Source organism: Pteronotus mesoamericanus, unplaced genomic scaffold (genome assembly GCF_021234165.1).
Source record: "Pteronotus mesoamericanus isolate MK-2021 breed Mesoamerican mustached bat unplaced genomic scaffold, CSHL_Meso_final contig_58, whole genome shotgun sequence".
Lineage (NCBI taxonomy): Eukaryota > Metazoa > Chordata > Mammalia > Chiroptera > Mormoopidae > Pteronotus > Pteronotus mesoamericanus.
Window position 1 is genome coordinate 9386252 of NW_026555205.1, and position 18828 is coordinate 9405079.

Below are 18828 nucleotides of genomic sequence, written 5' to 3' on the forward strand. Positions count from 1 at the left end.
CTTTCAGATTAAGCCCAAAGTACTTAGGGCATGCATGGTCCTTCCATAATTCTGGCCCACATTTTTACCACTAATTTCTTTCTTTCTGTATTGACTTATTCATACAATAAAGCACCTAAAGTTGAAGTGACAACTCAATGATTTTTTGCATATACACACATCCATGTTACCACCACCTAGGACAAGATACAGAATTTTTCCAACACCCCAGAACTGCCAGCATTTTTATGGTATTTATAGCACTAAGCAAGATATAGCTTCCTTGCTTCATTCCCTAAAACTTCATTTCTTCTTGCTTTCATGATCCAAATTCAAACTGGAAACTTCAGGATGAAACCTTGAAATTTGTAAAGTCAACTCTGCCTTGGCCTCACTGAAGCACTGTGCTTTACCTTTGTCTCTTTGATTTTGACAGCAATCATTTGCTTCCTTTGCTGGATGATCTCTACCAACTCGTCACATTCTTCCATAAGTTTTGCCTCATGCATAGCAGTATTCACCTGCCAAGAAAGTCCAGAATGTTACACAGTGATTGCTGCCTTTGCCCCTTGCTGGCTCTCTGAATGGTTTGGACTGACAGCTAAGCATGCACTACTCCTTCCATACCTCCCTCATAAGATCCACTCCTAGAAGAAGGGTAGAGATGATGATATTAATGATGCAAGGGCATTGAAACACCACAGACAGGAAAATCTCTGGATTCTGGTAGATCATGATGGTTAATGGAAGGCTGGGCAGAAGGACAGATGAGATGCGGGCATGTTATTCCCACTGTGCAATTCCCTTTACTCCAGCACCCTGTTCTCCTGCTGTTCTTTTAGAAAGAGGGTAAGGAGATTTAAGCATGTCATGGAAAGAGTATCCTTCTTCACAGGCTTCACAATATTAAGATAACACTACAACAACATATTTTTACCATCCTAACAAACATATTTTCAGTTTTCTTTATTCCCTTCTAATTTTAAAACATATGAAAGTACAGCTCTATCTTCACATTAAATACATGTGTGTGTAGGTATATTTTCACACAGTTGTCACCATGTCTTCATAGATATTTCTCACCTTGGACTGTCCAGTATCTGAATACCTTTCCAATTTGGAGACACTTGCTATGTCAAAGTATCTCCACTACAAAATCAGTGTGGGTTTGGGAAAAAAAAAGCCACCATTCATTATTGTCTTCCCATGTACTTGTTTTTCCTTATTTCCAGCTTCAATAGTATTGACATTAGATGATATCAAGCTCCCAGAAGGGTTAAATGAAAGCAGAGGGTCTTTGTGCTGCTCAAGTGTAAAGGGAAAGGAAGGGGAAATCAACATATATCTTTTAAGCACTTAATGTGCCAACTACTTTAGAGATCAATTATTTCATGTAATTATCATAACCATTTTACAATATAGAGGTACTTTTATTCCCATTTTGCAGATGGGGAAACTGAGGCTCACAGAATTTTAGTGACTTGCTCAATATCACACAGATAGTAAGTGGTAAGACCAGAATTCAAAACAAGTTCTGTCAAGTGAGAGCCCTGGGCTGGCTGGCTGGGTGGACGAGGTTCAGTTCCATTTCAGCAGTACATAGAACAATCACACAGGGAAGCACAATTATTCCAAGAGTCTATTCAAGGATCACTCAAACAGAGTTCTAGAAGGCTGAGGAATAGATAATGGGTTACTTGAGAGCATCAAATCTCAAGGGGCTAGATGTGCTTCATTAGCAAGGTAGGATTGCATTTCCAATTGTTAGCTCTCTTTAGAGGGTTCCTTTATATATTCTAAGCCCAGAAAAATACCTGTCATTGAGCCCTGCTCTGCATCCTCTCTCATCCTCTAAGGTTCCTGTAGGCCAATTTTCTGTTTCTTTCTTAACTGAAGTAAAATACACTTGCTGAATTTCAACCTTATTTTGTTTTATTTCCATTTTCTAGGGGGAATGTTACAAAGAGAGCTTCCATTTATTATGAATGAACAGTCACACTGGGTCCATTCTAATATTTTTTCTGACTCTTCACCCTTTCCCTAAATTGGATCTACCTTTCCAAGGAAATAATCTCACTTCTCAAGTAACTCCTACTCATGTGAGAATAAGAGATTCATCTAGTGCTCCTTGGATCTGTGCTTAGAGTATCTGGAGACTTAGAGCATTCTTATTTATAGTTTCTTTTTGAGGCTGCTGATAGTGTAGTATACAATGGTTTACCACCATGTTTCCTGTAATTTAGCCCTTATACTAATCTTTGCATTAACACTCATTATATGCCAGGTACTGTCCTAATCAGCTTACATGTACAGTCGGCCATCCATATCTGCAGGTCCTATGCCCTTGAATTCAACCGACCATGGATTGAAAATATGAGGAAAAAATACATTACATTGTTGCTGACGTGTACTATATAGTTAAGCTTATGAAGGTTGTGTCTGTACTGAACATGTACAGACTGTTTCTTTGTCATCATTCCCTAACCAATACAGTATAATAACTATTTACATAGTAATTACATTGTATTAGGTATTATAAGTAATTGAGAGATATTTAATGTATAGGGAAGATATGTGTAGGTTATATGCAAATACAATGCCATTTTATGTGAGTCTTGAGTATCCACAGATTTTGGTATCTGCAAGGGGTCCTGGAACCAATCCCCTACAGATACAACTGTACTAGTTCTCTCGATCACCAAAACAACTTAGTAAGGCATGTATCATTAGTCTCATTTTACAGATGAGGAAACTTGGTCACAGACAGAGTAAGTGACTTGCTCAAGAACACACTTCTAGTAAGTGGCAGAGATGGGATTTGCGCCCAGGGAGTCTGACTGGAGTCCATGCATTTAGCTGTCACATTATATTCCTTCTGAGTGGAATGTAACAAAATTATTGCCTCCAGTTTTTGACAATTGTTACCTCTTTTGCACATTACATCTTTATTCTGTTATTCCATTCTCTTCAGTCAGACTACCTGTTGTTCCCCTAGACTACCTGCACTTCCATGTCTCCTGCTTTTGCTTGAGACCCTCCTTTCAAGTAAGTCACTTTGTTATTTGTTTATTGAACAAACTTCTACTTATCTTTCCAGGCTCTGCTCAAAGTTCATCATTTCTGCAACTACTTCTCATTTGCTTTGAAAACAATTGTTCCCTTATTTAAATTCCTATAATACTTTATATATAATTTGATTACACCATTTACTACATTGTATCACAGATATTTATTAGCCTGTCTTCCCCCTACAAACACGAGCTCTGGAGGCCAAAGGTTGTCTTGACTATATCACAAGGATAGTGAGTGGCATATGGTAGATGTTAAGTAAACATTTGTTGAATTGAACTGAATTGGAAGGGAAAATATCTCACTGCTTGCTAGACATATTCATGTAGTTAGACAAGTTATTCTTAATTCAGAATGTCTAAAAACAAACTCATCATCTTCCCTCTAAATCTGGCTTCCATCCTTGATTTTCACATTTTTGTTAATGTTACTGTCATTACTGCAGTTATTCAGGTTCAGTTACCTCTACTTTTGCCTCGTCCCCCACATAAATCCACAGCAGTCCCAAGGTCCTGCTTTTCTTTTCAATTTCACTAATGTTCTTCTGGTAATACAATGAGGCTCTGATCCAAGGACCAATAAGTTGAAGTCCTTATCACCCTTTTGGACTATTATGGTAACAGCCTCATTAATTCATCTTCCTACCTTCAGAATATTTCTTTTGCCCCATCATATACCCTGAAACCAGAAAAAAAATCATCACCATATTCATCATCAAGCATATATTAAGCATACCTGTTGTGCAATGCTCTCAATAAATTTGCAGTTTGTATGGTATAAAGCCATGTACATATAAAACAAACAAGTCAAGTCAGCATAAAATAAATACCAATGAGTGATGTAAAATATAATCTACAGAAACTAGAGAAAAATATAATTCTTGGTGGGGAAGTGGAGAAAAAATACTTGAGTGAAATGGGACTCGAACTGAACCTGAAATATAGATAGCACATATATTAAAAAGGTGAGAAAGATAAAATTTTGAGTCAAAGCTAATACTATTGAACCTTGTACTTCAGGTACTATAGTACCTCTGGAAAGTATTTTTGGGAGAAGGAGAGTAAGACAGTGAGAATATGAGCACAGTTAACATTTTTTAAAAAAATGAACTGGGTCCAGATCTAAGATGGCAGTGGACTAGGTATATGTTACACTCACCTCCTCCCAGGTCCAAACTGGAATTACATCTAAAATATAGAACTATCATCCTGAATAACCAATTGAAGATTAGCTGAACAGAAGCCTTATAACCAAGGATTTACAGAAGAAGTCACATGGAGACTGGTAAGAAGTGTGGAGATGTAAGCAGGGCTGGCCCTATTCCCATGGATGGTGGCTGAGGTTCTGGAGAAATATATCAGTAGTAAAGATTTCCCCTTATCAGTATGGGGGACTCAACTGAATGCTGGGCTCACCATTGCAGAGCTCCAAAACTGGGGAGAGGTGCCCATATAAAATCTGGTGAAAATAGTGGGGATTCTGTGCCAAGAGACAGGATCTGCTACAGACACAGGTACCCTCCTGAAAGGCCAGCACATAAAATATCATACACAGTAAGTCACCCTGGGCTCCTGCAGAAGGAGGGCAGAGTGAACTAAAGTCGTGTGAGGAGAAAATAGGATTTGTGGCTCTGGGGAGAGAACCGATCAGACAGTTTCTGGGTCCCTGTGCTTAGTCACTCTCTTGCCCAGCAGATGATATCTTTCTTGGGTGGAGCACTCTCCGCCTTACGGCATCAGCCTGGGGAAATGAAATAGACCCATCTTCTGGAAGCCCTGTTACCCCACCCTGCATAGTGCATGCCTTTATGAGGAGTCAGCTGCCTTTGTCAGGGTGTAGAGGTCTGGGAAGGCTCAGGGGGCATCAGTGACTGAATGGTGTGGCTTTGGGGCAGGGGTCACTCTCCCACTGTCCTCCAAGCCTGATCAGGGCCTCCCCTTCATGGGAGATCCAATAGCCCCATCCCACACACACCCAGGCCTAGCAGACATAGGTACAAACTATGTATCACATTGTAGCTCCAAACAGGTTGCCCAGAGCCAGTCACAGGCAGTGCCTGACATTGGATTGCACCAGACTCCCTCCCAAGAGGTCCCAGAGCAAACACAACCAGTAGCGAGCTCCAGATAACATCAGAGCAGAATCTAATTAGCTTCACAGGCTCCAGGTGACACCACGCTCTGGACAACTGGTGGCCCTACCCTGCTGAGGTTGGGGCAGAGTCCAAGTCAGACTGAACTGTGTGGCTCTGGGGCAGGGGCTACTCTCCCACTGTCCTCAAAGCCTGACAAGGTCCTCTCCTTCATGGGAGATCGACTAGTCCCATCCTACTAACTCCCAGTGGTCTCACTGTGCTGATATTGGGCTCCTGGAAGAATCTGGGACAGTCTACATTGTATGGCACTAGGACGGGGGCCATTCCTCCTTCACATTCCTGATCAGTGCTGCAGCCTCCCTTTACACGGTCAAATCCTGGTCTATTTGGGCCTGACAAACCCACCTGGCCTCACCCTGATGACCCCTTGAGATCTTGCCCCACCATAAAAGTCTGCAGGCAACCATCAGGTGTCATGTAGACTTTATATGCCCTGGAATGTTTTGTGAGTGGTCTCAGACTCACTGAATTTGAGCCTGTATCATCTGGTGAACATTATGCAACCTTACTAGGTAACTCGCTGAGAATCTACCTCATACAACTTGACCACTACCAGAGGCTATTTCAGTGACTGAGCTTAATAAGCAGCAGACAGATGGAGGCAATTGGAAGAGAATCTCAGGGTGTCTTTGAACTTTTGCTGACTTGCCTCTGAGCCCAGTGCTGGTAAAAGCCAGTCTTAGCACACAGCTTGCTCCTTCATGCCAATACCCAGGCCCAGCAAAGACAGGTACAAACTGTGTATCACTTTGTAGCTCCAAACAGGTTTCCCAGGGCCAGTCATAGGCAGCATCTGACATTGGCTTCCACCAGACTCCTTCCCAAGAGGTCCCAGAACAAACACAACCAGTAGACAGCTCCAGATAACATCAGAGCAAGATCCAATTAGCTTCACAAGCAGCATATCAAAAGGAAGATCTTGGCAGGCATCAGATATGATGAGGAGAATTGTGCTTTATGTGGTCAGGACATGCACAGCAGCTTGTACACTGTGATCAGGATCAATCCTCACAGTCACTCAGCTTGAGGGTCAATCCCCACACAAACAGGCCAATAGCAATTAAGACTCAATTACACCAGGAGGAGCCACACAAGGGATATTCCTGGAGCACCCAGGTGATGTGATCAAGGAGATAAAAACACTGGACCTTGTGGGACACATACTACATAAGGTCAACAGACTAAGACTGGGAAGCATGGTAGATCTACATAATACATAGAAACAATCATAAAAAGGGAGCTAAAATAGGAAGACAAAGAAACCTGCCCCAAATAAAACAACAGGATAAATCTAAAAAAAAAAAAAAAAGAGTTAAATGACATGGAGGCAAGCTATTTACCAGATATAAAGTTAAAAAAATGGTTATAAGGAAGTAGAAGGACCTTAATGAGAACTCAAAAAAGAGATAGAAATCATAAAAAAGGACATAGGGACCATAGAAAAGAACCCGTCAGAAATAAGAATATAATATGTAAAATGAAAAATACACTGGAAGGAATAATGACTAGGTTGGATGAAGCAGAGGACTGAGTCAGTGATTTGGAAGACAAAGTAACAGAAAAGACGCAATCAGAACAGCAAATAGAAACTAGAAATCAATCACATGAAAACAAGTGAAAAAGACACAAAGACATGTAGGATAAATAATGTGTTACTATGCAAATAATGAGTTAAAGATGAGATCATTCAAAGAACATATAGCAAGGACTCATGGACAAAACCAAAGGAGAAGAGCTGAGGGAGGGAAGGAGGGAGAGGGCAAGGGAAAGTGGTGCGGGGGAGGCAGAGACAAATGTATTTGAAAAAATAAATTAAAATAAAATTTAAAAAAAAGATGAGATCAAGGAAGAAATCAAAAGATAACTTGAAACAAATGAAAATGAGAACACAATAACCCAAAACATATGGTCACACAGAGTGAAAGCAGTCAAAATAGAGAAATTGCAGTACTAGAGGCCTACCTCAAAAAACAAGAAAAACCTCAAATAAACAATCTAAATTTACACTTAAAGGAACTAAAGAAAGAACAACAAATGAGGCACAAAGTGAATAGGAAATAATATAGATCAGAAAAGAAATAAACAAGACAGAGTCTTAAAAACAATACAAAAGTTCAATGAAACCAAGAGCTGATTCTTTGAAAATATAAACAAGAATGACAAACCTTTACCAAGATTCATCAAGAAAAAAATAGAGAGCACCCAAATAAATAAAATCAGAAATGACTTCCGGCTAAGATGGAGGCATAGGTAGATATGCGTTGCTTCCTCACAACCAAAAGAAGGATAACAACCAAAACAAAAAAAAAAACAGCCCTGGCTGGTGTGGTTCAGTGGGTTGAGTGCCGGTCTGCAAACCAAAGGGTCACTGGTTTGATTCCCAGTCAGGGCACATGCCTGGGTTGTGGGCCAGGTCCCCAGTAGGAGGCAGCGAGAGGCAATCACACATTGATGTTTCTCTTCCTCTCTTTCTCCCTCCATTCCCCTCTCTCTAAAAATAAATAAATAAATAAATAAATAAATAAATAAATAAATAAATAAATAAAATCTAAAAACAAAAACACAACTAGAACTGCCAGATAATTGAACTGTGTGGAAGTTCGACAACCAAGGAGTTAAAAAAGAAACATTCATCCAGACTGGTATGAGGAGCGGAGATGGGCAGGAGGGGTGGAGAAGATGCATGGCAAGGGGGAAGCTGGTGGACCAGGCAGGCAAGGTGGCAACTGGTGGACCCACTTTCACATGCAAATATACTAGGAGGAAAAACTGGGGTGTGAGGCAAACCACTCAATCCAGGGTTCCAGCACAGGGAAATAAAGTATCAAAACCTCTGGCTATAAAAATCTGTGGGAGTTGTGGCAGCAAGCGAAACTGCCAGTCTCACAGAAGAGTCTGTTGGAAGGATCCACAGGGTCCTAGAACATACATGAGTCCATCCACCCAGAAATCAGCACCAGAAGGGAGCAATTTACTTGTGGGTAGCCGGGGAAGTGACTGAAAGTGAGGCAAGAGCTGAGCAAGCATCATTGTTCCCTCCCTGACCCCTCCCCACATACAGTGCCACAACACAGCAAAGTGGGTTGCCCTGAGTTATTTGCCCTGAGGTATTAACCAGGAGTGGAGCCTGGCAAAGGGCCCCACCCCTTACAACATAACAGGTGAGCCAAGACAAAGCTGTATGGCCCAAAATGAAAGAACAGATCAAAACTGCAGAAAAAGAACTTAGCGACTAGAAGATAGTCAACCTGTCAGATGCAGAGTTCAAAACACTGGTAATCAAGATGCTCACAGAAATAGTTGGGTATGGTAACAAAATAAAGGAAGAAGTGAAGGCTATACAAAGTGAAATAAAGAAAAATATACAGGGAACCAACAGTGAAAGGAAGGAAACTGGGACTCAAATCAATGATTTGGAACAGAAGAAATAGACATTTGATCAGAAGAGACTGAAGAAACAAGAATTCAAAAAAAAAAATGAGGAGAACTTAGGAACCTCTGGGACAATTTTAAATACTCCAACATATGAATCACAGGGGTGCCAGAGGTAGGAGAAGAAGAGCAAGAAATTGAAACCTTATTTGGAAAAATAATGAAGGAGAACTTCCAGAACCTGGTGAAGGAAATAGACATGCAAGCCCAGGAAGCCCAGAGAGCCCCAAAGAATTTGGACCCAAAGAGTAACACACCAAACTATCATAAATAATTACCCAAGATTAAAGATAAGGAGAGAATCTTAAAAGCAGCAAGAGAAAAGGAGAGAGTTACGTACCAGGGAGTTCCCATAAGACTATCAGCTGATTTCTCAAAGAAAACCTTACAGGCAAGAAGGGACTGGAAAGAAGTATTCAAAGTCATGAAAAGCAAGAACGTACAACCTGGATTACTCTATCCAGAAAAACTATCATTTAGAATAGAAGGGAAGTTAAAGTGCTTCCCAGATAAAATAAAGTTAAAGGAGTTCATCAACACCAAGCCCTTATTATATGAAATGCTAAATGGACTAATCTAAGAAGGTCAAAACTATAAACAATAAAATGACAACAAACTCACAACTATCAACAACAGAACTTAAGAAAACAAACAAAAACAAACTAAGCAAACAACTATAACAGGAACAGAATCACAGAAATGGAGATCACATGGAGGGTTATCAGCAGGGAGGGGATGGGAGAGATGGGTAAAAAAAGTACAGGGAATAAGAAGCCTAACTGGTAGGCACAAAATAGACAGGGGGAGGTTAAGAATAGTACAGAAAATGGAAAAGCCAAAGAAGTTATATGTGTGACCCATGGACATGACCTAAGGGGGGGGATGCTGGAGGGAGTGGGGTACAGGTTAGAAGGGGATAAAAGGGAAAAAGAAATGGGACAACTGTAATAGCATAATCAATAAAATATACTTAAAATCAGAAATGAAAGAGAAGTAACAACAGACAAAGGATTGTAAAAAAACTTTATGAAGAACTATATGCCAAAAAATTGGACAATCTTGACAAAAAAGGAAAATTCCTAGAAACACACAGCCTTCTAAAACTGAGCCAGGAAGAATCAGAGAATCTGGACATACAGATTACAACTTGTGAAACTGAAGCAGGAAATCAAAAAACTCTTAACAAACAAAAGGCCTGGATGGAATAGCTTCACAGGTGAATTTTACCAAACATTTAAAGAAGAAGTAACACATATGTTTTTAAAACTATTCCAAAAAATTCAAGAGGAGGAAAGATTCCCAAGCTAATTTTTTTGAGTCCAGCATTATCCTAATTTCAAAATCAGATAAAGACACTACAAAGAAAATTACAGGCCATGATTCTGGTCAAGATGGTGATGTAGGGAGACATGGCTCCGCCCTTTGCACAACCACATCAAAATTACAACTAAAATATAGAACAATAATCACTCAGGAACATCAGAAATCAAGCTGAATGGAAGTCTGACAATTACAAAAACGAGTTGAATGGAAGTCTGACAACTACGGAATTGAAGAAATCACATCTATCCAGACTGGTAGGGTGTGTGTGGATGCAGAATGGACTGGGCCCACACCCATGTGGATAAAAATTCAGGAGGGATGTCTTGGGACTAAGGAGACCTAGAACCACACCAGGCCCCCCATCCCAGAGATTTCCAATGCCAGGAACATAAATCACCACAACTTCTGGATGCAAAAACCAGCGGGTATTGAGTTGGTGAAGGAGGTTGCTGGAGACCTAAGCAGTTCCTCCTGGGGAACCCACACATAGACTCGCCTACTCAGGCTTGCTCCCTTGGAGCTACAGCACTGGGGTGACAGATTGAAGGGAGAGACTGAAGTGTCTGACACTGGGGCGAGAAGAAGCCATTATCCACTTGAGCCAACCCTCTCCCACAGAGCTGGTAGGCTAGTGCCATATCTGAGACTCCATCAACCTGGCTAACACTGTGTAATCTACCTTGGAGGTCTACATAGGCTACACACCACCCAATGTATGGGCCCACCCAAGCTGCTTTTCCATATGAATGGCTGGTTTTGGCTCCTAAGTCCTATCAAATAAATAATAGCTGACTTCAGTGAGTCCTAGCAGCTGCCAGATTAGTCATAGCTTGGCTTCACCTGGGATTCTCCAAGCCCAGCATAAGTAGCAGCCACCTCAGATTGTTTTATAACTCAAGCAAAGTGACCCAGGCAAAACACAGGTGGTGGCTGACATTGGCTTTTCCCTACCAAGGTCAATGCACCCAGTGGACAACTATAGACCATGTTGGAGCCCCATTACTTTGACCCTGCACAGCTGATCATCCAAGGAGGGCAGAGGTTGGTGGTCAGTGGTCACAGCCAGTCCTTGCAACTGACTGGCCTGGGTAAATCCCTACCATTGACCTGTCAACAATAGCCAAAGCTCAACTACATGTGGAAGGTGTACTCAGCTGGCACAAAAGGGGCATCTTGAGTACCCAGCTTGAGTGATAGGGATGTCTATGCCACTGGACCCTACAGGACACCTACTATATTAGGCCACACTACCAAGACATTGAGTCAAAGCAGCTCTACCTAATATATAAAACAAACACAGAGAAGCTGACAACAAGGAGACAAAGAAACATGGCCTATATTAAGATACCAATGACATATTTCACAGAAATAGAACAGATATTTCAAAAATTTGTAGAAAACCATAAACGACCCCGAAGAGCACAGAAATTTTGAGAAAGAAAAACAAAGTAGGAGGGATCACAATACCGGACATCAAACTATACTACAAAGCCACTATACTCAAAACAATCTGGTACTGGCACAAGAACAGACCCATAGACCAGTGGAACAGAATACAAAGCCCAGAAATAAGCCCAGGTCTGTATGGGCATCTAATATTTGACAAAGGGGGCAGAAGCACAAAATGGAGCAATAATAGCCTCTTCAACAAATGGTGTTGGGAGAGCTGGACGGCTACATGCAAAAAATTGAAATTGGATCATCAGCTGACACCATACACAAAAATAAACTCAAGATGGATAAAAGACTTAAATATAAGTCGCAACACCATCAAAGTCCTAGAGGAGAACATTGGCAGGAAACTCTCAGATATCCCATGCAGCAATTTTTTCACTGATATGTCTCCTAAAGCAAGGGACATAAAGGAAAGAATAAACAAGTGGGACCTCATCAAAATAAGAAGCTTCTGCACAGAGAAAGAAAACATCAGCAAAATGAAAAGGGAGCCAACCCTATGGGAAAACAGATTCGCTAATGATACATCAGATAGAGTTTTGATCTCCAAGATATATAAAGAACTCACTCGACTCCACTCCAAGACGACAAAGAATCCAATCAAGAAATGGGCAAAGGACCTGGGCAGACGCTTTTCCAAGGAGGAGATACAGAGGGCCCAGAGATATTTTAAAGGATGCTCAGCATCACTAGCCATCAGAGAAATGCAGATCAAAACCACCATGAGGTACCACCTCACACTGGTCAGAATGGCCATCTTAAACAAATCTAAAAACAACAGGTGCTGGCGAGGCTATGGACAAAAGGGATCCCTAGTACACAGTTGGTGGGAATGCAGACTGGTGCAGCCACTATGGAAAGCAGTGTGGAATTTCCTCAGAAAGATGAAAATGGAACTGCCTTTTGATCCAGTGATTCCCCTGCTAGGACTATACCCTAAGAATACCAAAACGCCAATACAAAAGAACCTGTGCACCCCAATGTTCATAGAAGCACAATTTACAATAGCCAAGTGTTGGAAGCAACCTCAATGCCCATCAGTAGATGATTGGATCAAAAAATTGTGGTACCTATACACAATGGAATACTACGTAGCAGAAAGAAAAAAAGAACTACTAAAGTTCGCGACAGCATGGATGGAACTGGAGAGCATTATGCTAAGCAAAATAAGCCAGGGAGCGAAAGACAAATACCATATGATCTCACCTGTAAGTGGAACCTAACCAACAATGCAAAGATGCAAGGAAAATAAGACCAGCAACACTGAAAGGAAATCAACAGAGAGAAGAGCAAAGGACGGAGGGGGTGCGGGGAAAAGGAAGGGAAGGGGAAAGTCAAGGAACATATAGCAAGGACTCCTGGACAAAACCAAAGGGGAAGAGCTGAGGGAGGGAGGGAGGGAGAGGGCAAGAGAAAGTGGTGGGGGGTAGGCAGAGACAAATGTATTTGAAAAAATAAATTAAAAATTAAAATAAATAAAATAAAATAAAATAAAGTCTTAAAAATAAAGAAACATGGCCTAAATGAAAGAGCAGAACAAAACTCTGGATAAAGAGCTAAGTAAAATGGAGATAAACAACCTATCAGATGCAGAGTTCAAAACACTGGTTATAAGGATGCTCAGGGAACTTAGTAAGGACATCAACAGCATAAAAAAGACCCAGTGAGAAATGAAGGATACACTGACTGGAATAAAGAACAATTTATAGGGAAAAAAAACAGTACAATGGATGAAGCCAAGAATCATATCAATGATTTGGAACATAAGAAAGGACAAAATAACCATGCAAAAGAACAAAAAGAAAAAAAAGATCTTTAAAAATTGAGGAAAGTATAAGCAGCCTCTGGGACAAGTTCAAGAAGTCCAACACTCACCTCATAGGGGTGCCAGAAGGAGAAGAGAAAGAGCAAGAAATTGGAAATCTATCTGAAAAAAAAAATAGTGAAAGAAAACTACCCTAATTTGGTGAAGGAAATACAAAAGCAAGTCTAGGAAATGCAGAGTCCCAATTATGCTGGATGTAGAGGTCCACTCTAAGACATATCATTATTAAAAGGCCAAAGATTAAAGGTAAAGAGAGACTCTTAAAAGCAAGAGAAGAGAAGTTAGTTTCCAGAAGGTTGCCAGATGGAAGGGGGAGGGGAAGAATGGGTGAAGAGGTGACGGGATTAAGAAGTACACATAGGTAGTTACAGAATAGCCATGGGGGTGTAAAGTAAAGTACAGGAAATGGAGTAGGCAAAGAACTTATACACATGACCCATGGACATGAAAAATGGTGGAGGGTTTGCCTGAGGGAGTAGGGGGTCCTAGGTGGAGGAGGGCAAGTGGGGGAAATCAGGACAACTGTAATAGCATAATTAATAAAATATAATTTAAAAAGATTACTACAGGCCAATATCCCTGATAAACATAGGTGCAAAAATCCTCAATAAAAAATTAATGAACTGAAATCAGCAATACATTAAAAAGATCATACACCATGATCAAGTGGAATTTATTCTGGGGATGGAAAATTGGTACAATATTCACTAATCAATAAATATGATACACCACATAAACAAAATGAAGGGTAAAAACTACATGATTATATCAATAGATGGAGAAAAAGCATTTGAAAACACCCAGCACCCATTCATGATAAAAACTCTCAGCACAGTGAGAACAGAGGGAACATACCTCAACTTAAAAAAACCATATATGACAAATCCACAGCCAGCATTACACTCAATGGGAAAAATTTACAAGTGTTTCCCTTAAGATCAGGAACAAGACAGGGATGTCCACTTTCACCACTCTAATTCAACATTGTACTGGAAGTGATAGCCACAGCAATCAGACAAGAAGAAAAATAAAAGGTGCCCAAATTGGAAAGGAAGAAATAAAGCTGTCATTATTTGCTGATGACATGATACTGTGCAACAGTGGTCCCCAACTTTTTGGCACCAGGTACCAGTTTTGTGGAAGACAATATTTCCTGGACTGGAGGTGGTGGAAGACAGGAGTGTGGAGCTCAGGCAGAAATAGGATGCCTGCTCACCCTCCCTGAAAGGAGGTGGAGCTCAGGTAGTAACGTCAGCTTCACCACTTGCCTGCTAGTCACCTCCTGTTTTGTGGCCCAGTTCCTAACAGGGTTGGGGACCCCTTCTGAACAATATATAGAGAACCTTAAAGATTTCACTAAAAAAAAAAAAAACTACTAGAACTGATAAATGAATTCAGGAAAGTAGCAGGATAAAGGATAAATATCCAGAAATCAATTGCATTTTTATACACCAATAATATACTCTCAGAAAGGAAATCTGGGAAAACAATCACATTTATAATTGCATCAAAAATATCTAGGAATAAATTTAATGAAGTATGTAAAAATCCTGTATGCATTAAATTATAAGACTGAAGAAAGAGAGAAACTAAGGAAAATACAAATAAGTGAACGTTCATACCATGTTCATGGATAGAAAGAATTCACATCATTTAAATGTCCATACTACCCAAAGCAATCTATGGGTTCAATGTAATTTCCATCAAGATACCACTGGCATATTTCACAGAACTAGAACAAATATTCTGAAAATTTATATGGAATCACATAAGAACCCAAATAGCCACAGCAATCTTGAAAAAGAACAAAGAGGAATCATTCTACTTGATATGAAACCATACTACCACAGTTATCAAAACAACATGAGACTGGCATAAAATCTGATATATAGATCAGCTGAACAGAATAGAAAGCCCAGAAATAAACCTACACCTACCTATATGGTCAATTAATATTTGACAAAGTAGGCAATAACATAAAACGGCATAAAATAATGTATTAAATAAATGGTACTGGGAAAATTATACAGATATGTGCAAAACCTGGAACTTTTTAAACCATATGCAATAATGAACTCAAGTTAAAAATTTAAATGTTAGACTCAAAACCATAAAAGTCCTAGGAGAAAACATAGGCAGTAAAATCTTGAACACTTCTTACAGCAATATTTCTTCTAATATGTCTCCTTTGGCAAGTGAAACAAAAGAAAAAACAAAGATATGGGACTACATAAAACTAAAAACTTTTTTCACAATGAAGGAAACCATCAACAAAATGAAGACATCCCACTGAATGGAAGAACATATTCACCAATGATACATCTGATAAGGGGTTAGTATCCAAAATTTACAGAACTTGTAAAACTCAATACTAAAAGAACAACAACAACAACAAAACAATTAAAAAGTGGGCAAAGGATCTGAATACACACTTCTCCAAAGCGGACATACAGATGGCCAATAGGCACACGAAAAGATGCTCAACGTCACTAATCATCAGAGAAATGCAAGTTAAAACTGCTACGAGCTATCACCTCACACCTGTCAGAATGGCTACCATCAATAAACCAACAAACAAGTGTTGGTGAGGATGTGGGAACAAAAGGAACCTTCATGTACTGTTGGTGTAATGAAGAAGATGGGTGCGTCACAGTGTCTACACTGTGAAAACAGTGTGGATTTTCCTAAAAAAGTTAAAAATGGAATTGCCTTATGACCCAGTGATTCTGCTTCTTGGAATATATCAGAAGAATGACAAAACACTGATTTAGAAGAATGTGTGCACCCTTACGTTCATTGCAGCATTATTTACAACAGCCAAGATTTGGAAGCATCCCATGTGCCCATCCATAGATGAGTGTATAAATACTCAGTGGTATACTTACACAATGGAATACCACTTGGTTGTAAAAAAAAGAAGGAAATCTTAACACCTTTGTGACTGCATGAGTGGACCTGGATAGTATAGTACTAAGTGAAATAAGCCAGTTAGAGAAGGACAAATACCATATGATTTCATTTATATGTGGAATATAATGAACACAATACATGGACAAACAAAATGGAAACAGACTCAGATACAAAAACAGACTGGCAGCTGTTGGAACGGAGAGTGTTTGGGGGCTCCATTAAGCAAGTGAAAAGAAGTGAAGAGACTAAGCAAAAGAAAAAAAAATCATAGACACTGACAACAGTATAATGATTACCAGAGAAAAAAGGGGCTAGGGGGAGGTAGAAGGTGGTAAAGTGGAGATAAATGCTCATGAAAGGAGAGTTGACTTTGGGTGGTGAACACACAATATAGTGTACAGGTGATATATTATAGAATTTTACACCTGCAACTTATGTAATTTTATTAACCACTGTCACTACAATAAATTAAAGATTTAAAATAAATAAATTTTAGTTTATGAAAAAATTGCCACAATTGCTCTTCGATTAATTTTTTTGCAAAACCCACCTTAGAAAGGTGAACAGAGTTAAAAACACTTCATAAGAAAGTGTTAAATTATTTTTCATTTTTATAACCATGATAAAACTAACATATTTGGTAGTTAAATAATATTATTCCATTTTTAATGTCTTTAATTTTTTTTTTTAAAGATGAAGTGGGTTGAGGCTTGGGGATGATTTAGGAGGCTACTGTGAGTGAATGTGGCCTAGCCAAGGAGACCACAGGAATAGAAAAGAAAGGTCAAATATAAGAAGCACTCCATTTCCTGAAAATTCTCAATTAGACGTCAAGCTCTTTGAGAAAAGTTTTTATGTCTCTTTGTTTTACCTGCTGTTACAGGCACAATGACTTACACACAACACTTAAGCTTTTACTGATTGATTTAACAAAGGGAAAAATCAAGATAAGAATGCCAAACTTTAGAAAATATACTATAATAAATGTATTCTGTAGAGAAAATGTAGATTGACATGAAGGAGCTAAGTTGGGGTTTGGACAGTTGCACTGGGAGAGATTTAACAGCCAGGCTCAACTAGGAGAACAGAGTGGAAAATTGGCTGAATAGGCAAAATCTCAAACTAAAGTAGAGCAGTGACATTAAAATCTTTCCATGTCAAGAAGCAGCCTGAAAGAGCAGGGTTCTTAAGTGTTTTCTAACAGAAAATACTCCAGGGAAAAAAATGTGTTAATGATGTGAATAAAACATTTCAAATTGCTTGGAAGGCACTTGAAAGCCCTGGGAGTTTCCTAGTCTGTATTCTCCGAAAATACAGTGCTGTATTTCATTTGCTTATTCCCTTAGTTGAAAACAACTGGGGTCATCTTGATAAGCATTCTTGGTCGTTTAGGTTGTTGGTTGATTTGTAGAAGACTCCAGCACTTTATTTGGCATTTGCTCTTTGGTTTGTTAGTGGGTTTGACTAAATGGCTTCATGTCTGTGGGAAAACCTATGCTCCCTGAAAATATTATGATGATAATCTTGGCAACCTACTTGTTTAAATCTCCCCTCCACCAAAAGACTTATGGGGCAGTTTCTGATGCTTAAGACTGAGTCTCAGTGCCAGTCTTCCAAGGTCTTACAGAGGTTTCCAACCTGAAGCCCACGGGCTGCATGCAGCCCAGGATGGCTGTAAATGCAGCGTAACACAAAAAGGTAAATTTACTTTAAATATTATGAGGCTTTATTTTGTGATTATGTGTTGCAATGTATTTAATGTATGGCCCAAGACAACTCTTATTCTTTCAGTGTGGCCCAGAGATGCCAAAAGGTTGGACACCCCTGCTTAGCACCTGGGAACATAGGTGGTCCTGTGAAGTCTCCGCTAGGTCCTCTTCTCCACTCTATGCTCTTTCTTCTTAAGGTCATCAAGAATTTGACTTGAATATTTTTTCCCAATTGCCCACCATACTCCATTTACTGAATGTCTTTCCTACCTTCCAGCCCAAAGATTAAACCTAGAGTTAGACCTAGTCTCCCCCAACTTCCACTCTTTCCTGACACAGACACACACATCCTCTGTTTGAAGGATTTTACTGCTGGTCACTACAAGATGCAAAGGTTCAAAAGATGGCAAAAAGTTATTTTAGTAATTGTTTCTATTCTGTACTGAAATGCAAATTGATTGGACCTTTTTACCTTTACTTCTTTCAGAGAGCTTATTTGATATTTTCTTGGGCAATCTCCCATACACTCATTCTATAGGTCTCTTATTATTGGGTTTAAAGTTCATCAGCCCTCCCTCTAACCCAACTCCCATGGAAAATGTCTCCTTATTTCCCTTCTTTCAGCTCAGTCATTCCATTAGTCCTCCAGACTACTATACATGAGTCCAGAAAGAACTGAGATTTCCTGTACAGGTGGAAAAATATGGATGAAGTACTGGTAGAGCCTTATACCTGGACTCAAATGAAAGTCATTAATAGTGTAATACAACTTGCTGTTAGCATCTCCATCCCAGGGTTCTCCACTCTACACAGTCAACATCGGCCTAGTTTATACACTGAAACCTTCTGCCCAAAATGATCATCCTCTTCCACCTAGAAGATTTTAAGAAGACATTTTTAAAGATCACTTGGGGGAGTTTTTTTTCAATGATCTCTGAACTTTTTATTGACCTCCTTCCCCCTCCAAGGGG

General features: G+C 39.7%; 1 protein-coding gene across 2 annotated transcripts in view; it reads right to left on the minus strand.

Annotated features, from left to right (window-relative positions):
- The window catches only part of MID2 (midline 2), a 191609-nt gene that overhangs the window by 64422 nt on the left and 108359 nt on the right, over window positions 1-18828 (minus strand). For both annotated transcript variants that reach the window (XM_054580381.1, XM_054580379.1), the window contains exon 4: window positions 393-500. In XM_054580381.1, coding sequence (XP_054436356.1) covers window positions 393-500 — 108 coding nt within the window. The remainder of the gene's footprint in view (window positions 1-392; window positions 501-18828) is intronic.